At 66.6% G+C, this 19,145-nt stretch overlaps 2 protein-coding genes across 6 annotated transcripts; one reads left to right on the forward strand and one right to left on the reverse strand.

Annotated features, from left to right (window-relative positions):
• Positions 1–947: 947 nt before the first annotated feature.
• SCAF1 (SR-related CTD associated factor 1) lies at positions 948–10,855 on the reverse strand. Of its 5 annotated transcripts, none has more exons than XM_043534315.1 (11): positions 10,720–10,855; positions 8,210–8,355; positions 7,620–7,686; positions 7,312–7,430; positions 6,773–6,885; positions 6,278–6,390; positions 3,003–5,951; positions 2,734–2,816; positions 2,057–2,329; positions 1,697–1,825; positions 948–1,597 (listed from the first exon to the last, which is right to left on the reverse strand). In XM_043534315.1, exons 1-11 carry the CDS (start codon positions 10,838–10,840, stop codon positions 1,421–1,423), a joined length of 4,290 nt encoding a protein of 1,429 aa, XP_043390250.1. In that variant the 5' UTR covers positions 10,841–10,855; the 3' UTR covers positions 948–1,420. The 5 variants fall into 5 exon arrangements, with proteins under 5 accessions (XP_043390250.1, XP_043390249.1, XP_043390248.1 ...); XM_043534314.1 differs by having other exon boundaries at positions 7,620–7,683; positions 8,210–8,373; XM_043534313.1 differs by having other exon boundaries at positions 8,210–8,373.
• A 2,812-nt stretch (positions 10,856–13,667) lies between these two features.
• Positions 13,668–18,544, forward strand: RRAS (RAS related). Its single transcript, XM_037888619.2, has 6 exons — positions 13,668–13,910; positions 14,727–14,814; positions 15,207–15,309; positions 15,527–15,635; positions 17,051–17,169; positions 17,633–18,544. The coding sequence occupies exons 1-6, from the start codon at positions 13,809–13,811 to the stop codon at positions 17,718–17,720; spliced, it is 609 nt and encodes a 202-aa protein (XP_037744547.1). The 5' UTR covers positions 13,668–13,808; the 3' UTR covers positions 17,721–18,544.
• Positions 18,545–19,145: the final 601 nt, after the last annotated feature.

The following is a 19,145-nucleotide window of genomic DNA, read 5'->3' on the forward strand; positions in this document are numbered from 1 at the left end:
ACCGATTCTGTAGCCAGCTTGCTTAGCAGATTGTCGGGCGGGGCTGGGGCCAGAGCCTTGCTAAAGCCCAGGTATATTACGGCCACCGCCTTCCCCCAGCCACCAAACCGGTTGCCCCGCCGGAGAAGGAAATCGAGCCGGTCTGGCAGGATTTGGGCTCGGTGAATCCATGCTGGCCGCTAGCGCTCTGCCCCTCGTCCTCCAGGTATTCGCAAATTGAAGGTTTTAAACGTAGCTCCCAGGGATCAGTCTGGCTGACTGGTCTGTTGTTCCCCGGCTCCTCCTTTTGTCCCTGTTTAAAGACGGGCACCACGTTCGCCCTTCTCCAGGCTTCCGGGACTCTCCTGTTGTCCAGGAGTTTGCAGCTTTCACCATCAGTGGCTCCGACGTTTCTTTCGGCCCCCGGCCCCGCTGACTTGAATTCGTTCCGATGATCTCGGGCGAGTTCTTTACTTGTCCCGATCTGCGTCCCGTCCCCTGTATCGCCGGGGGGAACGTCGCTCGGCATCCGGTCATGATATTTTTTGTGAGCAGACCGGAGCGAAGCCGGCAGGGAGCAGCGCCGCCTTCCCGTCATCTCCCGTTCCCAGCTCGGCTTCCCCCAGGCCCCCAGCGTCCGTTGCTCTGACATCTACAGGCCTTGGCTTTCCTGAGTGCGCCTCTACTCCCGATGCCCATGGGTCCTTCCTTGGGGACACGCCCCGCCCTCCATTTATCCGGGGACCGCTCTGGGGTGGGACATGGGGGCTGGTTCTACGGGGTCCCCTGGATGGGATGGGGCCTGATGTTCACCGGGGGGCAGCAGAGAGAACCTGTTCCAGGAAAGGTTGGGGTTTAGGGAACTTTTGTGCCTTGGCTGGGGGGCAGCCCCCAACCCTGCCCCATAGTGCCAGGCCCCCAGATCTGGTATCACACATGTCCCTCACCCCAAGAAGAACATCCAGAGCCAAGTGGCTAACGCAGTTTATGAAGAGACAGAAAGGGAGATACAGAGATGGGGGGCAGAGAAATGGGGGGCACCAGCTGCGGAGGGGCGTCTGCACCACGAGAGCTGCTGGCTGCTCCTCCCCCCAGGGCAGCTGGAGGTAGGGGAGGCTGGATGAGAGGGGTCCCCCCATTCCCTGGAGGGAGGAATCCAAATAAAAACATGCTAACATGAGTAAAATGGGGGAAGTCGGGGGGACAGTAGCCCGCGAACAGGCCCCCCCAGCCAGGCCCGCGCCCCCCCCAAGTCCAGCCCAGCCATATGTACAGAGTAAAACTGTTCCTGTTTAAAACCATTCAGAGTCTGGGGGGGCTGGGGGGAAGTCGCGCTGCAACGGCTCACGAGCGCCCCGCATTCCAGGGCCCCCTCCCCTTTTGCATAAGGGGGTCCAAGTTAGCTAGAGACGAAGATGGGGGGGTGGGCCCCCCGCCGGGCTCAGAGGGGGGGCATGGGGAGCGAGGCCTTCTCCAGCGCCCCCAGGTCCTTGGGGCCCCCCGGCTCCTCCTCCATGCGGCGGCCGTGTTTCCGGAAGTACTTGTAACGCTGAACGTAGGCCCGTACCAGGTTGTTCACCTTCACTGGGTTGATTTCCCCACTCTTGCTGTGGCAGATCTGTGGGGGGGACGAGGGACACAATGGAAGTCAGTGAGGGTGGGGGGCAGCCAAGCCTGAGCCCCCGCTATCTCCAGCCCCCACAGCCCTCAGCCCCACCTTGTGCACCGCCTTGCGCAGGATGTCCTTGTATTCCTCCTTGGTGATCTCCTTCTTCTGGTAGTAGGGCTTGATGGCCAGCTTCACCTCCTCCACCGCCCGCTCCTGCGTGTGCAGCTTCTTCAGGTACTGGGGGGGAACAGGGGGAGGGGTCAGCACACCAGGGAGGGGGCTCCCCATGCCGCACGGTCAGGGCCCCCCCCGGCATCTCACAGACCGGGACAGACCCCAAATCGTCCCCCCTGGGGCCAGTACCCCCTGCCTCCCACCACCACTGCCAAGCTTACCACCTCCTCAATGCATTGTGGGAACACCCTCCCCCCCACCCCAGCGCTCAAACAAGCCCCCCCGCCCACTAACCTTATCAGTGTCCCCGCGCCCGTCGGAGCTGGTGCTCCCGTCCCGCTTGCCCAGGTCGCTGCCGGAGCCGGTGCCAAAGAGCGTCCCACTGCCAGGGCCCGATGAGGCCGGGCCGAGGGTGCCAGGCAGCCCGGTGGGGGTCGGGGGTGTGGAGCTGCAGCCCACCAGGGGCAGGGAGCCGTGCAGCAGGTAGGGGGCGGCCGTGTGGGTGGGAGGCGGTGCAGGCACCTGGGAGCCGGCTAAGGATGTGGAGGGTTTGGTGTGACTCAGGATCTAGGGGGAGAGAAGGTGGTTAGGCTCAGACGGGGCCCCAGCACCAGGTGGGGCGCGGGGGCTAGGTATACGGGGACCCCTCGCCCAATGTGGAGATGCGGTCCCGCCAGGGCGGGACGGGGGGGCTGGGTAGACAGAATCAGGAGCAGACAATCCCCCATGTGGGGGTTCAGCCAGGACGCCGGGGTTCCCAGGCCAACTCCGGGCTCAGGTCGACAATTAGTGTCATGACATAGCTGGTGAGAGGCCCCCTACTGAGCTCAGCCCCACTCCTGGCAGCATGGCGCCCCCTAGCGCCACACGGGGGCACCGGGCCCAGCCCCGCTGGCCAGGGAGAGCACCCTCTACTGAGCCCTACCCCACAGCGCCGCAAGGGGGCGCTGGCCAAGGAGAGCGCTGCCTACCTGGTTGGTGGCCTGGATCAGTTCATGGGCCTTGGCCCGGCTTGCCAGGTTGGCTTCCTCCATCTTGAAGAGCAGGGCGGTCACTGGGTGAGAGACGGGGAGGCAGTCAGAGAGGGGACGGCCCTCACCCCACTGCTTCCCCCACGGCTCCCCAGCATTGGCAGACCCAACCCCCATGCCCTGCCTCCCCCACCCCAGTCTGGAGCTCCCCCTCCACCCCCCACATCCCAGCCGGCCCCCCTCAGGGCACCCCCTTCCCTGTCACCTACGTGCCAGGACGCTGCTGGTGGTGCAGTCCACGCCCCCCTGCAAGTTCCAGGCTGTGGGGGCCGGGGGCGGGGGCGGGACACGAGCGGGCTCCTCCTTGGGCTCGGAGAGGCTGTCGGCCTGGGCCTCGCCCGCCGGCGCCCTCTGTTGCTCGCCGGGCACGGGCGCGGCCACCTCCTCGGGCAGGAAGGAGACGTCGGGCGTCTTGCAGCTGCTGTCCACCGTCTGCGAGTCGGGGGTCAGTTCCTGCTCGGCCGGGGCGGGCGGCGGCTTGGGCGGGGGGCTGCGTGGGGAGCAGGCGCCCTCCGCCGGCTCCGGGGCGGGGGCAGGCGGGCTCCCGGCCCCCTGGCTGCAGCTGTCCGCCTTGGACTTCTTCAGCCCCGTCTTGGCTTTCAGCTTCTTCTTCTTCTTGGCCTCCGAGGGCCCCTTGGTCTTGGCCCCCGGCCCCTTGGCCTTCTTCAGCCCAGCCTTGGCTTTCAGCCCCTTGACCTTCTTGGCTTTCACACCCGGTTCCTTGGCCGGCTCCGCCTTGGCGTCGGCCCCAGGCCCCTTCTCCTCCGGCTTGAGGAAGGGTGAGCGGCTCTCCTTGTCCCGGCTGAACTTGATGCCGATGGAGCCCCCTTCCTTGCCGGAGACCGTGGTGCTGCTGACGCCCTCGCGGATCAGGACCGCCACCTTGGACTGCAGCTTGACCTTGCGGCCCGAGCCGCCTGCCTTGCCACTGTCCTTGTGCCCAGCCTTGGCTTTCCGGGGGGGCTTCTCCCGCTCCGGCCGCGACTTCTCCTTCTCCGCCTTGCCCACCTCGGGTGCCGACCGGCCCGGCGCCTCCTTGAACCTCTTCTTGGACTTCTCGCGGGGCGCGGGGCGCTCCTCCGTGTATCCCCGCTTCCGCTCCTTCTCCTTGGGCGGCTTGGCCTCCTCCTCCGGCCGCTCCTTGCGGGGCAGCCCCCCTTCCCCCTTGCTGCTCGAATGCCGGGGCCCCTCGGCGGGCTCGCGATCTGAGAAGCAGCCCTCGAAGCTCAGCCCCTCCGAGTCGTAGAGCACTTCCCGCTTGGCCGGCTCCGGGGAGCCATCCTGCCGGCTGACTGTGATGGTCCTCTTGATGGTGAAGAGGTCGGTGTCGTTGAGGTCCTGGATGGAGGGCGGCACGACAGTGCGTGCGTCCCGACGGCGCTCCTCCGCCTTGGGCTCCTCCAGGACGTGCACCTCGCGCTCCTTGTCGCGGGGCGGCCGCTTCTCCCGGGAGCGGGAGCGCTGCTGCTTCTTCTTCTTCTTGCCACCGCCACCGTCCCGGTGCTTTTCCTTGTGCCGCGCCCGGCTCCCTGAGCGCGAGCGCCGGCCCCGCCGCCTCTCCCGTGACCGCCGGCGCCGCTCCGATCCCATGGCCGACAGGCTGGTGCTGAGGGAGGGCGACCAGGAGCGGGAGCCGCGCCGGCGGGACCGGGAGCGGGAGCCGCGCCGGCGGGACCGGGACCGCCGGCGTTCCTTGGACTTTGAGCGCGACTTGGATTTCTTTTTGGGGGGCCAGGGTCCGGCGCGGGGCTCCTTGGCCTTGGGGGGCCGGCGCTCACGGGACCGCTTGGCCTTCTTGCGGGAGCCCGAGCTGGAGCCCGAGTGCTTGGGTGAGTCATGGCGGTACCGCTCGCGGCGTTGCGTCAGGATCTTGCGCCGCAGGTCAGCAGCCGCCTTCCACCGGGGCTCGGGCTGGCTTTCGCCGAAGTCTCCCTCCTCGTCCGAGTCGGCGTGGAGAGACAGGAAATCGTCCCCCTCTGCCACCCGCAGGGGGCGCTGCTCGACTGGCCGGCACCGGCTGCGGAAGAGCCGGATGGGGCTGTAGCGTTCATCCTCTGGCTGCACGATCTCACCTTCCTCGATCTCCGAGTCGGCGCCGGCCCAGTCCAGAGAGGGGCGCCGCCCGCCCCGGTGCCGGCCCGCCTTAGGGCCCTTCTCCCCCCGTGCTGGTGCCTTGGGGTTTCCAGCCGTCACCACCTCCAGCGACACCTTCCCCTCCAGCTTGGGGTTGGCCTCCGCCTCCGAGCGGCTCTTGCTGGCCAGGTCCACCACGAAGACACGGCGCCGTGGCTCCGGGGGTGGCTCAGGGGCCCCATCCGATTGCTCCGACGCGTTCTCCTCCTCGGGCAGGGTGGAGTCGGCCCCGGCCGCCAGCTCCTTTTCGGGGCGCCGGCCACCAGCCACTGGTGCCTCGCTGGGCTCCGCCTCCTCCCGCCCCTTCTCCGAGCCGGGGAAGTCCTGGCTCAAGCTGTTCTCATCGTAGATGCCGGCCAGGGTCTCCGAGATGCGGCTGATGCTGTGGGACATGTCGGGCCGGGGGGCAGCCGCGGCGTCGTCCTCTTCTTCCTCCTCTTCCTCTTCCTCCTCCTCGTCGGGGGAGGGGCTGCTGCGGGAGGAGCTGGGGTTGGAGCCAGTGGGGTCGAAGGGGTCGTATTTCTGGTCCTGCTGCTTGCCGGGCGAGGCTGCATAGCCAAAGTCCCCGCCGGGGTTGTCCTCGTCCGTTGGGTGGAAGGGATCATAAATATCCAGGTCTGGCGAGCGCAGGGGGCAGGGGTTGCTGTCCCCGCCCCCAGGGGGCGCTGCCTGCTGGGAGGAGGAGGAGGATGACGAGGAGGAGGAGCAGGAGGAGGACGACGACGAGCTGGAATCGGCCTTCTCCAGGGCACTGGTGGGGGGCGGCTGGGAGCGCTGGGCCTCCGGGTCCCTGCCTGCTGGGGCCTGGGGCCGCTGCTGCCCATTGGAGACTCCCGTGCCAGTGCCCAGGGCCACAGCCCAGCGGCCGGGGACGCGCCGAGTCCTGCCCGTGCCGGGGAGCGAGGCTGCGCCCCCATGAGTCCTGTGTGGCCACTTAAGGTCCAGGGGGCCGGAAGGCGGGGCCAGGGCGGCAGGGAGGCTGCCGGCTCCTCTCCAGCATGGCGCCAAGGGGCCAGGTAAGGAGGCTGCAGGGAAATGCAAAGAGGAGGGATGGGGGTAGCAATGGGACCGGCCTGGTACCCCACCCCCAGAATCTCGCCTGCTCCCCCCACCCTGGGGCTGGTGCCCCTCAGCGGGGACAGACCCTGTGTCCCATTCCCCACCCCACTGAGCCAGCCAGTCCCCACCCTGGGTCTGGATGGGAACCGGTGCCCCTGAGACAGGACAGACCCCATGTCCCATTCCCCGCCTCCCCCGGAGCCAGCCAGCCCCAGTCTTGGGGCCAGAGGGGAGCCAGCGCCCCCTAGAGGGGAAAGGCCCCGTGTCCCGTCCTCCCCACTCCTGCCCCTACCTGATTTGTGCACCCTCCAGGCCCGTTCTCTCCTGAAGATGCCGGACGCAGCGGCCACATCCCCTAGCCGTACCTCGGCCACCAGCTCCACCTCGTCCGGCTCTGCGTCCCCGCTGCCAGGAGGAAGAGAGGCCGGTCAGAGCCTGAGCTGCTCACCCCACGCTGGAGTGGGGCTTTGCGCACCGCCCTGAGGGCTGGGGACCCACTCCCCTTATGTGGCTCTTTGTGACACAAGTGGGCCTCTGCTGAGACCAGTGAATTCATGTCATCCACAAGAGCTCCCCATTCACCAGAGACACACACCTCGGCCCCCCCACCCCTTGGGCAGTATGACACCCTTACCTCCTCTGACAGCCCCCTTCTCCAAACACGAGCACCCCCACTCCCCTCCCACAGCCAGGTATGGAACCCAGGAGTCCTGGCTCCCAGCTCCGCTACTGTGACCCCACTCCCCAGGTGTCCTCCCAAGCTGGGGTGCACAGGATCTGCCCTTACCAGATGGCCGGGGGCCCCAGGAGGAGCCGGGTCTGCACGGAGGCGGTGCATGATCTCTGCAGGAACTGCAGGGCCCCTGCCAGGCCAGAGAACAGACCCAGGGCCTCGGGGACCTGGTGAGAAGACGACAGAGGTTGGGCAGGGCCAGCAGGGGGCCACCCCCTCTCCACGGCCACAGCCCCCAGGATTGCCCCGGTGCAGCTGCTTCCCAGGCCACAGCCCCCAGCATTCACAGCCCCCCACCACTGGGATGGGAAAGAGCAGTGCATGCTGGGACTTGGATACCCCCTCGCCCCCCACACAGAGAGCAGAAGCGGCGGCGCAGGCCGGGACCCGGATCCGCTCGCCTGGGGCCGAGGGAGGGACCCGCAGGCCGGGGGCCGGACCCGCAGGCCGGGACGTGGATCCGCAGGCAGGGGGCTGAGGGAGGCGTGCATGCTGGGACCCACAGTTCCCAGGGCTGCACACACCGAGCGCAAGGGAGGCTGGCACCCCTAGTCCCCATGCGCTGGGGGTCCAGGCTGATCAGGGTCACTCACAGTGCTGCTCCGGTCACACGTGCCCATAGGGTCCCCGGTGCCCCCCTTGCCACTGCCAGGCCCATCCGCCCGGGGGCTCCGACACCATTTCTTCCGGCTCATCTTCTTCCTCTCCGCATCTGCAACAGGGACACAGGGTCGGCCCCGCTACCCTCGGGCCCGTCGCCGGGGGTGCAGATGGGGAAGCCATGGGGGTCTAGCTCAAAAAGGAGGCGGGGGCTGGGTATTCCTGACGCAGGCCCAGACCCGATCCCCAGCTGGGGGCTGGTCTTCCCCAGGTCCCCACCCCGCTGCGCCCCGGTCCGTACCTTTCTCGCTGGCCCGGCCTGGCCGCTCGCTCTGGAAGCTGCCGCTCACCACCTGCTGCAGGGCCTTCTGAGGAGAGAGGGGGCTGGTTAGCAGGGGCTCTCCAGCTAGCCCCCCAAGCGCGTCCCCTGAGACGGGCTGGGGAACACTGGACGGGCTGTCCGCCGACCCAGCCTCCACCCACTGGAGGCGCCCTAGGCAAAGAACTCCTAGCGCAAAGGGAGGTACCAGGGGCACCCCAAAATGGGACTCCACTTGGGCAGGAAACCCAGCAGACCAGGCCCATTGAAGTGGAGCAGAGCAGTGCATGCTGGGATCCGCAGTCCCCAGGGCCTTCCACACACTGAGCTCAAGGGAGCAGTGCATGCTGGGATCTGTAGTTCCCAGGCCCCACACACTGAGCTCAAGACAGCAGTGCATGCTGGGATCTGTAGTTCCCAGACCCCACACACTGAGCACAAGGCAGCAGTGCATGCTGGGATCTGTAGTTCCCCCACCACATCCCATCCAGGAACAGTTGTCTCCCCTAGCTGCTGCTGCGCAGCGCCAGGTCCCTGGAACCGTGTGGGCAGCGCAGGGCCATGGATCTTACCAGCATGATGACCTGCCCAGTGCAGAGAGGAACCGGCTGACATGGCTCCCTGTCCGGGGGGGAATCGCTTGGCCGCCCCTGCTCCTCACTGCCCCCCACTGGATCCTCCGGTGCCAGGGGAGGTGGATTCTCCTCCTCTTCCATGGCTGCGGGCAGAGAGGGTCCTACGAACAGGGAAGCGGAGAGAGGTCACCGGCTACCACCACCACCAGCAACGCAGCCACTGTGCCCAGCCTGGCTCCCAGCCCCCCTGCTCTAACCACTAGAACCCACTCCCCAGCCAGAGCTGGGGATAGAACCCAGGCATCCTGGATCCCAGCCCCCCCCGCTCTAACCACTAAACCCCACTGCCCAGCCAGAGCTAGGGAAAGAACCCAGGCGTCCTGGCTCCCTGCCCCTCCCAATGCTGCACTTGGGTCCTCTTCTAATGCCAGAAAAGCTTTTCCAAGGTAGGGGCATCCATCCTACAGCCAAGCACCACCTCCTCAATCCCAACCCACAGCCCCGGATCAGGGCCAGCGCCCCCAAGAGGGGAAAGGCCTCGTGCCCCATTCCCCACCCCCCTGAGCCAGCCAGTCCCCTGGCCTGGAGCTGGTGCCCCATGGAGAGGAAAGGGCCCATTTCTCACCCATGCCAGGACATGCCTCTGCCCTAGTCGTCAGCTCTCAGCTCACACGGGCTGGAGCTGTGAGTTCAAGAGGGAAAACAGAACCACAGAGTCCTCCTTTGACCTGGGAGCCCAATCATGGGCCCCCCACCCCTTTGCTGTGTGGCTGAGCGAGGCCTGGGGGGCGGCAGTCTCCCCAGAGACAGGCCCTGGCCTTTGTGCACCAGCTGAATTCAGCCCCCTGCCCTGGGGTGTGAGCGCAGCTTCATTCCTCTGCTCGGAGCCGGGGCTGAGCATCACCCCCCCTTCCCAGCCACGCCAGCAAGTCCCCTTCCTCTCTAACCCCCCCCACTCCATTAGTCCTGTCCCTCCTTCCTCCCCATCCGCTCCAGCCCCCCACTCCCCTCCTCCAGATTAATGACCCCCCATTAGCCGCCCCATTGTCCCGTCTTCCTTCTCCTTCCCTCATTGGCCCCCCATTAGCCGCTCCATGTTAATCTCCCCCCCGCCACCCGATTAGCCCCAGCCCCTCCTGGTCACACCCCCACCCTGACTGGTCCCACATTAACCCCTTCACCTCCACAGGCCCCACTTGGAAACTCCCCCATCCCATCTCCCATGCTGTATCCATCACCCCCACCCCTAAGGTCCCCCCATCATCTCCTCCATTTCATACACCCCACACCCTATCTACCCCCACATAACCCGTACCCCCACCCCTCTTCCCACCCCCACACTATATCCACCACCACCGGTGCCCCCTATAATCCCCTCCTCCACACCGCAACCCCTCCTCTCCTTTGTACCACACCCCCTCCCTTTTCTACCCCCCATTCTGTATCCACCCCGAGACCCCCCATAGCTCCCTCCCACATACTGTGCCCCCCTCTCCCCCTACACCGCAACCCCACCCCCTACATACCCCGATAGAACCCCTCCCCCCCACACCGCACCCCCTTCCCATCCCCTGCACTATATCCACCCCACCCCCATACAACCCCTCCCCCCACACTGCACCCTCCCACAGCCCCATATAACTCCCTCCCCTACACACACCTTTCCCACACACCCACGATATCCACCCCCACCATATAACTCTCCCCTCATGCTACCCCCTTCCCGCCCCCCACTATATCCACCAGCACCCCCATAGAAACATATAACTCGCTCCCCCACACTGCACCCCCCCACTATATCCATCACTCCCCCATACGACACCTTCCCCCCCCCACACCTTTCTTGTCCCCTCACTATATCCACCACCCCAATACAACTCCCTCCCCACACACACCCCTTTCCCACCCCCCCATTATCCACCTCCACACAAACATATAACACCCCTCCCCCCACACTGCCCCCCCACTATATCCACCACCAGAGCCCCATACAACCCCCTCCCCCACACACTACCCCCCTTCCCATCCCCCCACTATTATCCACCCCCACACAGACATACAACCCCCTCCCCCCACACTGCCCCCCACTGTATCCACCCCCACCCCCCAGAGCCCCATACAACCCCCTCCCCCACACACTACCCCCCTTCCCGCCCCCCCACTATTATCCACCCCCACACAGATATATAACCCCCTCCCCCACCCCCCAGAGCCCCATACAACCCCCTCCCCCACACACTACCCCCCTTCCCGCCCCCCCACTATTATCCACCCCCCACAAAGACATATAACCCCCTCCCCCACACTATATCCAACCCCACCCCCCAGAGCCCCATACAACCCCCTCCCCCACACACGACCCCCCCTCCTGCCCCACACCACCCCTGCCCCCACGTAACCTCCTGCCCATCCCCCCGGTTACCTGCGCGCGCGCGGGGCCCGGCCCCTCCCCTAGGACAATGGGCGCCGCTGCCCCGACCCGGCCGCCCCGGCCGCCGCCATCTTACCCCGCTCGGCTCCGTCTCCGGCTCCGGCTCGGCCGCTGCGGCGCCGCGGGGGCCGATGGGAGATGGAGTCCGCCGGCCCTGGTGGGGGGGAGGGGAACTGGGGAACTACGGCTCCCGGCATGCCCCGCGGCCCGCCCGCCGCCCAGGCCGCTCCCCGCCCGCAGCGCGGGGCATGCCGGGAGCTGTAGTCCGCACCCCCCTCACCATGACTCAGGGGCCCGGCGCCCGCCCTTCCCATCAGGCTCCGCGGCCGACCGCCGCGCGGGGCACCATGGGAGCGTCCCTGTCCCCTCCCGCTCCCCGCGGGGCGGGACTACGTGTCCCAGGGAGCTCCGCGCCGCGCCGCCGCGGGGCAGCCTGGGAGAGTCTGAGCTTATAGGCGCCGGGGGGGGAACCAATCCCACCATGCCTTGCGGGAGCGCCCGGCGCATCATGGGAGTGGTAGTTTTAAAGGTGGTATCATCCGGGAGTCCGGGTCGAGCCGCGATGTCATCGTAGCGCCGTGACGTCACACCGTCGTGGCACCGAGCTGTGACATCATCACCAAGACGCTGCTGTGATGTCATCCTCTCCCACTATTACATCATCCGTGGTTACATCCTCCCCTGGGACTCTGCCCCCTGATGTCATCACACACACCCCTGCCACACTGCGACATCATCCTCCCGAGACACTGCTGTGATGTCATCCCCCACATCATGACATCATCTCACAGTGACATCAGCCCACCATGATACATGCCCACAGGGCCTCAGTCTTATGAGGTCATCACCCTGTGACCTCACCCCATGACATCATCATGATGCCAACATATCTTGTGACTTTGCTCACGCTGTGACACCACCCCCTTGTGATGTCACACTCTGATGTCATCCCAGCCTGACGCTATCCCAAGACGTCACCCCCCGGAAAAAACAGCATCATCCTGCCAGGGCATCCCGAGGGGAACTGCGGGGTCTCTGGCCTGTGCTATGCAGGGGGCGCGTGGCACGAGGGAAGAAGGATGGATGGAGGCTAGAGGGTGTGGATGGGGAGGGGGGGCTGGAGGGTGCGGGGTGCATATGGGGATGGGGGTGGATGGGGAGCAGGGAATGGAGGATGCCACAAAGCATGGAAGGCCCCACAGGACCCCTCAGCTGCTCCCCCACCCCATCATGCAGGCACCTCCTGGCCCCTCCATGGAGCCGAGCCCCCAGCGTCTGGAGAACCCGGCCCCTCTCGGGGACAGACGGAGCGTGGGACTTTGTGCCTTTAGCATCCAGCCCCCGGTCCCTGGGACTCCTGGGCACCCCCCGCCCGCCCCCCCATGTGGGCTCCAACCCCCGCCCTTGGGGCTGCTGGGGCCAAAGGAGGAGCAGCAGGTTCCTAGCTCCGTTACTGTTCCCCCCACACCCCAGGAGACCCAATGGCAGATATATCACTGGGAGGGGGAGCCCAGGAGAAAGAGGGGGTGCAGGCCGGGCGTGGGCATCGCCCCCCAAAATGGGGACTTGGCTGCAGCTGGGAGGGGGGAGAGGGGCAGGTGGGGGGGGCAGGGATGATGGAGCCAGGGAGGGGTTGGGGGGGATTAATGTCCCTGCTTGTCCCTGCCCCCGTGGGGGCTCAGTGATGTGGGGGTCCTGGATGGGGGGGAATCAGAGAGATGGGAGACCAGGGGTTACCCATTCACACCCACTCCAGGCACCCCCATCCCCCTGGTTATAACACACCTCCACTGGTGCTACGGTCTGAATACACCACCACCACCACCCCCCGCCCCCGGAAAGGCCAAGTCCTGGAACCCCCCAAACCCCAGTAACCCCAAACTCCAGCCTCATCCAGTCCCAGCCTCATCCAGTCCCAGCCCCCCCACACCCCAAGCCTCAAAACCCCCAAAACTCAGCCTGAAAAGCCCCAAGCCTCTTCCCTAGGAAACCCCCTAGCCACAGCCCCCCACTGCCCTGAACCCCATTTTCCTTGCAGGGGCTGAAGCAGGACTCCTGGGTTCCATCCCCGGCTCTGGGATAGGAGTGGGGTCCAGCAGCTAGAGCGGTGGGGCTGGGAGCCAGGACGCCTGGGTTCTACTCTCCCCCACAATCCCTTTTGGCCCTATCGTGGGGGTTCCCCCTGACCAAGGCCCTACAGCGCTTCGAGGGGGTCCCTGACTCGCCTCCCCCGCATCTCTGGGACTGCGGGGCTAGAGGAATTGGCAGGCAGTTTCCCACCCAGCCCCGCAACAGCTCTGTCCGGCTGCCCCTCCCCCTCCAGGCTCCGGGAAGAGGAGGGCTGCGGGGGGGCGGAGCCCGGGGGGGCGGGGGGAACTGAGTCAACTTCCTCAACACACCATATGAAAGGAATGTAGTGAGGTCATGCCCCCCCCCAGCTCGGCTGGGTCCTTCTGCCTGGGCTGTAACCCCCCCCTCCCCTGCACAGGGATATGGGGGGGGGGTCGATCTGGAGGGGGTGACGATGGTGCAGAGGGGGAAAGAGAGAAAAGCAGAAAGAGGGACAATCCCACAACGACAGAACCCAGGCGTCGTGGCTGCCAGCCCCCGACCCCACTCCCCTCCCAGAGCTGGGGATGGAACCCAGGCGTCGTGGCTGCCAGCCCCCGACCCCACTCCCCTCCCAGAGCTGGGGATGGAACCCAGGCGTCCTGGCTGCCAGCCCCCGACCCCACTCCCCTCCCAGAGCTGGGGATGGAACCCAGGCGTCCTGGCTGCCAGCCCCCGACCCCACTCCGTTCCCAGAGCTGGGGATGGAACCCAGGCGTCCTGGCTCGCAGCCCGGGGTTTAAAGGAGTGGGGGTGCACTGTGCGGGGGCCTGCTCCCCCCCCCCCCATTCCATCTCGCCCGCGCACCATATAGGGAAGTGGATTTTTGTGAATCGTCCGGCTCCTCATGACTATGCGAGCGCCTCATTAGCATAGATTAGCATAAAGCAGGACCCCGCCCCGGTCTGGAGGGCTAGCCGCGGGGGGGGGGAGGAATAGCCAGCCATATTCTAGGGACTCCAGCGCATCGCCCGGTCGGACGCGGAGGGGGCGGGGTGGGGGGGTCTCCCCAAGGGTTGAAAACTCCCCCTCCAGGGGGCGCAGCCCCCCCCAGCCATGGTCCCCAAAGAGCCGGGGGCGCCCCAGGAGAAATACAAGCTGGTGGTGGTGGGAGGGGGCGGCGTGGGGAAGAGCGCCCTGACCATCCAGTTCATTCAGGTAAGGGGGGGGCCCCGGGGCGGCATGGGGGGCTCCCCCCCGCCGGGATACCCCCCCCCCCGGCCGAGATCCCCCCCTCCCCCTCCTTCCCTGGGCGGCAAAGTTTCCTTCCTGGAAAAGTTCACGCTGTGGGGAATCCCGAGGGGGAAGGGGATTCGGGAGGCAGGGGTTTTGGGGGGAGGGGAAGGTGCAGGGGGTCCTGGTTCAAGGGGGAAGACCGTGGGGGGACAGGAGAGGGGGCTGAGTGCGGGGACGGGGTGGCATAGGGGTGGGGGTGCCCGGCCTGCGAGGGGGGAGCAGAGGGTGGTGCGTGTGGGGGGGGGCAGGGAGCCGGGCGGGGGGGGGGGAGAGGAAATTCCTATTTCCTTCCCCCCCCCGCCGTAGTTCAGGGCGGGGAGCGCAACAGGAATTTGGGGCCTGGAGGGAGGGAGCCGCCCCACCCCTCCCGCTGCCCGGCACAGGACTGGGGGGTGGGGGCCCAGAGGCTGCGGGGGGGGCCAGGAGCAGCCTCCGGGCCCCCACTGGGGGGGAAGGGGGGGCAGGAGCAGCCGCTTGTTCCACGGTCCACCAAATCTTCTCTTCTCAAGAACTGGGCGGGGGGCCTGGGAGCCCGGACGCCTGGGTTCTCTCCCTGGCTCTGGGAGGGGTGTGGGGTCTAGTGGTTAGAGGAGGGGGGCTGGGAGCCAGGACTCCTGGGTTCCCTCCCTGGTTCTTAGAGCACAGTGGGGGGTCCAGTGGTCAGAGCCGGGGGCGGGGGTTGGGAGCCCGGACCCCTGGGTTCTAATAGGGGCTGTAACCCCCCCTTTCCCCCCCCAGTCGTACTTTGTCTCAGACTATGACCCCACAATCGAGGACTCCTACACAAAGATTTGCACCATCGATGGGAGCCCGACCCGGCTGGACAGTGAGTGTGTCGGGGGGGGGGGGCTGGCTTGCACCCCGCTTGCGGGGAGCCCTGACCCAGCCAGGGCAGAGGGACCGAGCCCAGGGACTGACCTGCCCCCACTGTGGGAGAGGCTGCAGAGGTGGGAGTTCTATGGATGGGCAGGGGGGAGGGGAGGCTTGTAGGTGGTGGGGGGCGCTGGGAGCCAGGACTCCTGGGTTCTATCCCAGGCTCTGGGAGGGGAGTGGGGTCTAGTGGTTGCAGCGGGGGGGCGGGGGACTGGGAGCTAGGTCTCCTGGGTTCTCTCCCCTATTGGGGGCAGGGAGGGCAGGGCTAGGAGCCCTGGCCCTCAGGCTGTGGGGAAGGCTAACACCCCCCCGCCCCCCACCCACACACCTGTCTCTGCCCCACAGTCCTGGACACGGCCGGGCAGGAGGAGTTCGGGGCCATGCGGGAGCAGTACATGCGCACGGGGGAGGGGTTCCTGCTCATCTACGCCATCAATGACCGCGGCAGGTAAGGGCCCCCCCCGGAGATCCCTCCCCACTACGACAGCCTCCCTGTACCCCCTCCCATGAGATTCTCCCCCTCCACCCCCGGTGGCCTGGGGCACAGCAGACCCCCACCCTCAGATCCCTGCTTCCTAACTCCAGCCTCCAGTGGCCCCCGTCCCCCGGTGAGGACCCCCCCGCAGCAGCCCCCCGACCCGCTCTCCATCTCGCCCCCCCTGCAGCTTCACCGAGATCAGCAAGTTCCACACCCAGATCCTGCGGGTCAAAGACCGGGACGACTTTCCCATGATCCTCGTGGGCAACAAGGCTGACCTGGACCTCCAGCGCCAGGTGAGGAGGGGCGGGGCCAGGGGGGTCCCTGGGCTCCGCCCACACTGGGGGGGTCCTCATGGGGCCCCAAGGGCCACTGGGCTCACGGCCATCTTGGACGGTGCCCAGACAGGAAGCGCCGCCCCACGGGCCACGCACACTGTCGGCAGCCATCTTGGACGGCGCCCAGACAGGAAGCGCCGCCCCACGGGCCACGCACACTCTGTCGGCGGCCATCTTGGACGGTGCCCAGACAGGAAGCGCCGCCCCACGGGCCACGCACACTCTGTCGGCGGCCATCTTGGACGGTGCCCAGACAGGAAGCGCCGCCCCACGGGCACTGTCGGCGGCCATCTTGGACGGTGCCCAGACAGGCAGCGCCGCCCCACGGGCACTGTCGGCGGCCATCTTGGACGGTGCCCAGACAGGAAGCGCCGCCCCACGGGCCACGGGCACTGTCGGCGGCCATCTTGGACGGCGCCCAGACAGGAAGCGCCGCCCCACGGGCCACGCACACTCTGTCGGCGGCCATCTTGGACGGCGCCCAGACAGGAAGCGCCGCCCCACAGGCCACGCGCACTCTGTCGGCAGCCATCTTCGACGGCGCCCAGACAGGAAGCGCCGCCCCACGGGCCACGCACACTCTGTCGGCGGCCATCTTGGACGGCGCCCAGACAGGAAGCGCCGCCCCACGGGCCACGCGCACTCTGTCGGCGGCCATCTTGGACGGCGCCCAGACAGGAAGCGCCGCCCCACGGGCCACGCGTACTCTGTCGGCAGCCATCTTCGACAGCGCCCAGACAGGAAGCGCCGCCCCACGGGCCACGCGCGCTCTGTCGGCGGCCATCTTGGACGGCGCCCAGACAGGAAGCGCCGCCCCACCGGCCACGCGCACTCTGTCGGCAGCCATCTTCGACGGCGCCCAGACAGGAAGCGCCGCCCCACGGGCCACGCACACTCTGTCGGCGGCCATCTTGGACGGCGCCCAGACAGGAAGCGCCGCCCCACGGGCCACGCGCACTCTGTCGGCGGCCATCTTGGACGGCGCCCAGACAGGAAGCGCCGCCCCACGGGCCACGCGTACTCTGTCGGCGGCCATCTTCGACGGCGCCCAGACAGGAAGCGCCGCCCCACGGGCCACGCGCGCTCTGTCGGCGGCCATCTTGGACGGTGCCCAGACAGGAAGCGCCGCCCCATCGGCGGCCATCTTGGACGGTGCCCGACAGGAAGCGCCGCCCCACGGGCCACGCGCGCTCTGTCGGCGGCCATCTTGGACGGCGCCCAGACAGGAAGTGCCACTGTCTCTGGTGGCATGGGCTTTCTGATGCCCAGATGCCTGGGTCCCCCGACTGCCCTGGGGTTTTGAGAAGTGCCCAGCTTGCCCCCCAGCCCCCACCAGCTGAATGGATGGAGGAGCTGCTTGTAACCACCCCCAGGTGCCCAAGGAGGAGGCGCTGGCCTTCGCCCAGGAGAATCGCATCCCCTACATGGAGGCCTCAGCCAAGATCCGCCTCAACGTAGACGAGTCCTTCCATGAGGTCGTCCGGGCCATCAGGTATGGGGGGGGGGGCTTTGACCCCCCCCAGGATCCCTCCCAGGGGGGCCCATTCCCCCAAGGCTCCTGTAAAATAGGGGAGAGTGCCCTGCAGGATGTGTCCCCAGGGAGACCCCCACCGTGGGGTGATATTTTCCCCCGCAGAGTTGTCCCCCACCCCCCACCATGGGGTATTTTCCTACCAAACTTCCCGTGAGATCCCTCCAAATGGGGGTTCCGTCCCCCAACCCCCCCCCCCACTTAAATCTCAGTGAATTCCCTGGGGAACCATCAGCCCCCCCCCCCAAAAAATGGGGCATGTCCCCCACTGTGGTAACATGGGGTTTAACTCCCTCAGAGATACCCAAAAACAGCAGTTCCCCACCCAGGAATGCCCCTCCTGGGGGTACTCCCTCCCTTTGGGGTCACCTCCCCCGGTTTGGGCTCTGTTCCTAAGTGTCTCCCCCCCCTTTCTCTCTCGCAGAAGGTTCCAGGAGCTGGAGACCCCCCCTGCCCCTACGGTGCACCCCACAACTAAAGAGTCCAACGGCTGCCCCTGCTGCATCCTGTGATGGGCCCCCCCCAACACTCACCCAGCAGTGCAAGAGGGGGGGAGGAGCGGTATAGTCCATCGCTGTTTGTACATATTTATAAATGGGGGACGCAGAGGATGGGGAGCCCAGGTGATATTTTGGGGGACAGAGAAAGGGGGTGGTTTCCCCCTGGTCCGTAGGGGTTGGGCAGTGGTCACCCTGCATTACAGGATTGGGGGGGGAGCAGCTCCCCTCAAAGATTTGGGGTGTCAGGGTGGGGGCCCCATGACAGAGAGCCCGTGACTGGAGAGTTTGTGGGGTCTCCATCCAAGTGCCCCCCCTCCATTGTGTGGGGGCAGGGGCACAAGGCCAGGTCCCATTTCAGTTGGGGAAAGGAGAAATGTGACTCCAATTAAGGTACTGGGGAGGTGGTGGTGGTGGACAGAGTGGAGGTGCTGCCCCCCCCCACCGCAAGGAGTGGGGAGGGTTCCCCAAAGGGCGGAGCTCCTTCCAAAATGTTGGTCTTTTCTATGGCAAAACAAAGCTTTACTGAAAGAGGGGACCCCGGCGTCCGGGGATGGGGCCACGCTGCATTCTGTAGCCAGAGCCAGCACGAGGATGGGGGCGGGGCGGGGTCTGTATAAACGTGTAGACACGGTCGCCAGCTAGTTATCTCACTGATATTTCTATGCACCGCTTTGGGAGGTGGGGGGGGGGGGGGGGGCGTCACAGCTCATCTCCCCACCCGCTCAGTAGCAGGGAGCTAGGGGCAGGTTTGGCTGCTGGGGGGGGGGTCCCCCATCTGTAAATACCAAAGCCCCACCCCCACCAAGCGCATGTTGCATTAAAGTGCCTTAAAGCCAGGGCGGTGTCTGCGTCATTATTGGGGGGTGTGGGCTGCCCCTTTGAGGGGACTTAGGACAAGGGGGGGACAGCTGGAGGGGGGAGGGGATGCTGGGTACAAGTCCTCACACACACACTAGCCCCTCCACTGCGGGGAGGGGGTTGGAATAAAAGCTCCAAGATGCCTGGAGGGGAGGCTGAGACAGATTGGGGGCCTCAACCCAGCAACCGGACTCCTGGGTTCTGCTGTGTCCTCTGGGGGGGGCACCAGCTCCCATCCGGCCCCAGACCAGGGGACTGGCTGGGGGGCGGGACATAGGCCTCTGCAGGGGTGCGGGGGGGGGCTGGAACCTGCCCATATCAGGGTGTACCCCCCAGTAATGCCTTGGGGGGGTTGGGGGGTGCTCTTTGCAGTCAATCCAGTGGGCCGATGGAAGGTGGCTGCCCAGTGATTTTTGGGGTGCATGTCTGTACCCCCACTTCTGCGGGGAAAGCTGGGGGGCTCTCTTTGGCAGAGAGGAACCTGGCTGCAACATGTCTCCAAAATCCCCCCGACTTCTCCCCCGCACGCCTGCTGCCTGTGAGGTGCAGAGGGGGGGCTCCTTGCAGAGCGTAGTTTGG

This window comes from Chelonia mydas, chromosome 23 (assembly GCF_015237465.2).
Source record: "Chelonia mydas isolate rCheMyd1 chromosome 23, rCheMyd1.pri.v2, whole genome shotgun sequence".
Lineage (NCBI taxonomy): Eukaryota > Metazoa > Chordata > Testudines > Cheloniidae > Chelonia > Chelonia mydas.

What these genes read in the sequence shown, in the direction of transcription:
- RRAS (XM_037888619.2), top strand. Translation starts at nt 13,809, where the DNA reads ATGGTCCCCAAAGAGCCGGGGGCGCCCCAGGAGAAATACAAGCTGGTG. An exon ending in GAGCCCGACCCGGCTGGACA is followed by an intron (nt 14,815 to 15,206) that starts GTGAGTGTGTCG and finishes TCTGCCCCACAG; the next exon opens with TCCTGGACACGGCCGGGCAG. An exon ending in GCCATCAATGACCGCGGCAG is followed by an intron (nt 15,310 to 15,526) that starts GTAAGGGCCCCC and finishes CCCCCCCTGCAG; the next exon opens with CTTCACCGAGATCAGCAAGT.
- SCAF1 (XM_043534313.1), bottom strand. Translation starts at nt 10,840, where the DNA reads ATGCCGGGAGCCGTAGTTCCCCAGTTCCCCTCCCCCCCACCAGGGCCG. An exon ending in CTGGAGGGTGCACAAATCAG is followed by an intron (nt 5,952 to 6,277) that starts GTAGGGGCAGGA and finishes ATTTCCCTGCAG; the next exon opens with CCTCCTTACCTGGCCCCTTG. An exon ending in TGATCCAGGCCACCAACCAG is followed by an intron (nt 2,330 to 2,733) that starts GTAGGCAGCGCT and finishes CTCTCCCCCTAG; the next exon opens with ATCCTGAGTCACACCAAACC.